We start from the raw sequence: 3,695 nt of genomic DNA on the forward strand, positions 1-3,695 counted from the left end.
TGGAAGAAAGCTTTTGGAATCATTCAGTGCCCGAGGCTTTTTTTTAAAGGAATATATTGATCGGAATAAGATGCAGATTTAAGTTTTAATAAATGGAACATGAAGCCTATTGAAAATACTGGCGTATCAAACATTATTTTTAAAGTTTGATGCGTCAGAATCAAAAGACTGGATGTTAGCACTTTGATTCAGGTATACGCTGAGGAAAGAAAATCTCTTAAACACGCCTCAATAACCTCGGAAACCATGTATTACTGTAAACAGGCTCCCGTAACCAAGTGGCAGAGGTCAGTCCATGCTTAGTTTGGATTACTGTAAACACAAGAATTACCTCACTCAAAATGCTCCTTTGTATAGATTTGTCCATTCATGTAAAGGATACCAGCACACATTTATTATGGGGAGGCGATGGCCTAGTGGTATAATTGCTAGTCTGGATCCTGGGTTTGAATCCCGCCACAGCAGATGGTGGAATTTGAATTCAATAAAAAATATCTGGAATTAAGAATCTACTGATGACCATGAAACAACTGTCGATTGTCAGAAAAACCCATCTGGCTCACTAATGTCCTTTAAGGAAGGAAATCTGCCATCCTTACCTGGTCTGACCTACATGTGACTCCAGAGCAATGTGGTTTACTCTCAACCGTCCTCGGGCAACTAGGGATGGGCAATGAATGCTGGCCAGCCAGTGATGCCCATGTCCCATGAATGAATAAATAAAATACATATGTGATCTGCTTGCATACTGTGTATATATATATATATATACATCTCTTGTGTGCACCTCTTAAATATTCAAATATACATAAAGTATCTATCTAAGTCGAAAGTACTTTTCTTGCTTTATACTGTCAGCATTGATGGACCAATAGAGGTTCAGGTAGCATTAGTTGGTAAAAAAAAGGATTTAAAACAAAAGATAAATCCAGAAAATTGATCTGTTTCTGCACAGACCAAATCTCACTGGTATTTAAAGATTAATTTTACCATGTCTTCAGAGAAGTTTCTGTACATGTTGGTTTCGATTCCATGAAACCACACAAGAGCCTCAGCATTGCTTTGTAATAAAAATCTGCAATTAGCTGCATATGCTTCACAAATTGGTTTATTATGAATGATAGAAAAACCCTCTTTGTTCACATTTTACTCACTAACCACTTAGATGCACATTGTTCAGTTTTACAGGACAAGCTTTATATATATATAAGCAGAGCTTCTAGTTATTAACTAAGCTTTAGTTACTGTCATTGATAAAACACAACAATTGATTTGGGTTGTTCCAAACAATTTTCATATCTAATCATATATTTTTAAAATTTATTCTGCCATTAAAATGTTGAAAATGAATCAAACAAGCCCAGCCTGTGCAGTCACCCCAATTTCACTGACTCCATCAGTGACCCCTGATGGAGTCAGTCAGTACTTGTTTTATAACAAGTTGTTTGTACTGGAGGAGAAATCCCTTTGCGTTCCCCCTGTATTACCTCTTGATATGGTATAAACACTTTGGACCCTTCTGTTCGTGGACCTGGTTGCTAAATGGGAACAGAGTTTGACGATTATAACATAAATAAAGAGTGAAATCAGAATAATGGAGCCAGCCACTGTGAGAATCACTCCTGCAATCAACATATCATTCCAGGGCCCACCTACAGGGTAGGGGTCAGCATTTGCTAGGATTATCAGTACATAACCACTAGTTAGTATCACGAATCCAGTGAACAAAATCACCAGATAATCAATTAACCCTCCACTCCTTAACCTGTCAATCTGAGCCCGACTCCTCACACAGTTCATATCCTGGATAGCAGAGGTCATCAGATGTTTAAAGAGTATAACTAAAGTTAATAAACACAGGAAAATCCCCACTCCCAGCCTCCATTCACCTGATTTATCAGTGGCTGTCGATATTAAAACAATGCCCCCCACTCCAGTTCCAAGGATCAAGACCAATGCCACAGAATAACAGAGGATGGATCTTTTAGTATCTTGGAACCACCACAATTCCATCTGGTCCTCCAGGATACTCTGCTGGATCCGGGAACGATTGGCTGGGTAACGGCCAGAGGTGATCTCAGAAAGCTCAGACATCTGGAGGCGTCTGACGTTCACAAATATCCAAAGGGAAACAAATTTGAGTCAATCTCCAAAGTTTAAGATATTAAATTAGCAAACAGCAAGTTTTGGAAAACAATAAACTATGATTCAAATCTTCAATGTTGTCCAGATTCACTTTGCCGACACATGGAATCAATAGATCAGGAAGCTTATTAAATTATTGTTCTTGGGGGGGGGGGGCGGGGCGGAGCAGACAAATTTCAGGAATTCCGTGGGAAGATCAGTCCACAGTAAAGTAAGCCATTTACTTCAGTTTGCGAAATCACACTTTTGACACATACTTTAGTGCTATAATCTTTAACTCAACACCTCCAGGAATTCTTCAACATCTTGGAATCACAGTTCGACATATTCCTTGATATCTTAGCATGGTTTGAGGATGTTCCTTCACTGTAGGGTCGCATAAATCATTCCAAAGTTTCACGAGATTACCCTCCTTTCAGGCACACACTTCCTTATTTCATAACCTCTGTCATGCTTCTTTTAGTAGTGTCGTTGGTTATATGTGTCAATCTCTGGTTCAGGAAATCTCCCAGTATTGTTCTTTCCATGCAAAGACTGAGAACCGAATGCAGTGAACTTATAAATTGTCCACAGAATATCACCACAATATACCATCGGAGAATGTTGGAGCCGCGCTTCACCTGTGGTTAGACTTGCTGCAGTGGCGTTTCTCTCAGGAATTACATTTCTCTTGTTCACACAATATTTCGTTACTTACTCATTGTATGCTTGAGCTCTTTTTGAAATTTCCAACATCTTCAGGTGCATTTCCTGGTTTAGAATGAGTAACTAATTTACATTCAACTCTTAAAAAGTCCTGTTATGTACAAACTGACTGTAGAAAAGAATTGCAGCTTCCCAGCTCAACTGCATCTCCGACAGGTATAACCTGTTTTACAGGTGTGAGACTTGTAGATCTCGCTCAGAGTCTGACGAACTTCCCAATGTTGCTTTTTCTTGACCTTTTCCAGTGGAGTCTGTGGAAAGCACAAAAAAATCTTCAGACCCTGTTCTCCTGATGTAAATCCCTCTGTCAAAGCCTTCTCTGCAACGAGTCTCTTTTCTGCTTTATACCCTTGATCTGTTCAAACCTCTTAAATGTGGAGTTTTCATTTCCTGATCCCGCAGGTGAATTCTTTCAGTGCTTCCTCAAGTGACTCTGATTTATTTAAGCAAGAATTGTTTCAGTTGAGCCTCAATCTCGTCGCCCAGGTGTATAGGATCTTGATTCTCAGAATGCGTTTTGGGATTTTTCCAGCGCACTTCAGTCTCTTTGTTCCAGGCTGTTGGTTCTGGTAAACCTCTTGTGATTATATTTTGACTCCACCTACTTCTGCTCCCATTTAGGTGTACGTAGGTTAGTACAAACAGGTGCTTAAAGGGCACATTTAATCCAGAATCTCACAAAGCGTTGAATACTCGGATATTCAGATTTTATTGGTGCTGAATTTTATTTGCTGCAATGTAATTAGATTTGATTTGTAGTCTTTCATATGGATACTAATGTAGTGTAGATGGACTCAGGCTTAACACTGCAATTATATTGCTGACTTGTCACTATTTGGAAACAG

At 39.2% G+C, this 3,695-nt stretch overlaps 1 protein-coding gene across 1 annotated transcript; it reads right to left on the minus strand.

Annotated features, from left to right (window-relative positions):
• Window positions 1-1,092: 1,092 nt before the first annotated feature.
• On the minus strand, window positions 1,093-3,419 carry LOC144497468 (transmembrane protein 125-like). Its single transcript, XM_078218786.1, has one exon. It carries the CDS (start codon window positions 2,092-2,094, stop codon window positions 1,432-1,434), a length of 663 nt encoding a protein of 220 aa, XP_078074912.1. The 5' UTR covers window positions 2,095-3,419; the 3' UTR covers window positions 1,093-1,431.
• Window positions 3,420-3,695: the final 276 nt, after the last annotated feature.

Source organism: Mustelus asterias, chromosome 8 (genome assembly GCF_964213995.1).
Source record: "Mustelus asterias chromosome 8, sMusAst1.hap1.1, whole genome shotgun sequence".
Taxonomy (NCBI): Eukaryota; Metazoa; Chordata; class Chondrichthyes; order Carcharhiniformes; family Triakidae; genus Mustelus; species Mustelus asterias.

What these genes read in the sequence shown, in the direction of transcription:
- LOC144497468 (XM_078218786.1), bottom strand. Translation starts at nt 2,094, where the DNA reads ATGTCTGAGCTTTCTGAGATCACCTCTGGCCGTTACCCAGCCAATCGT.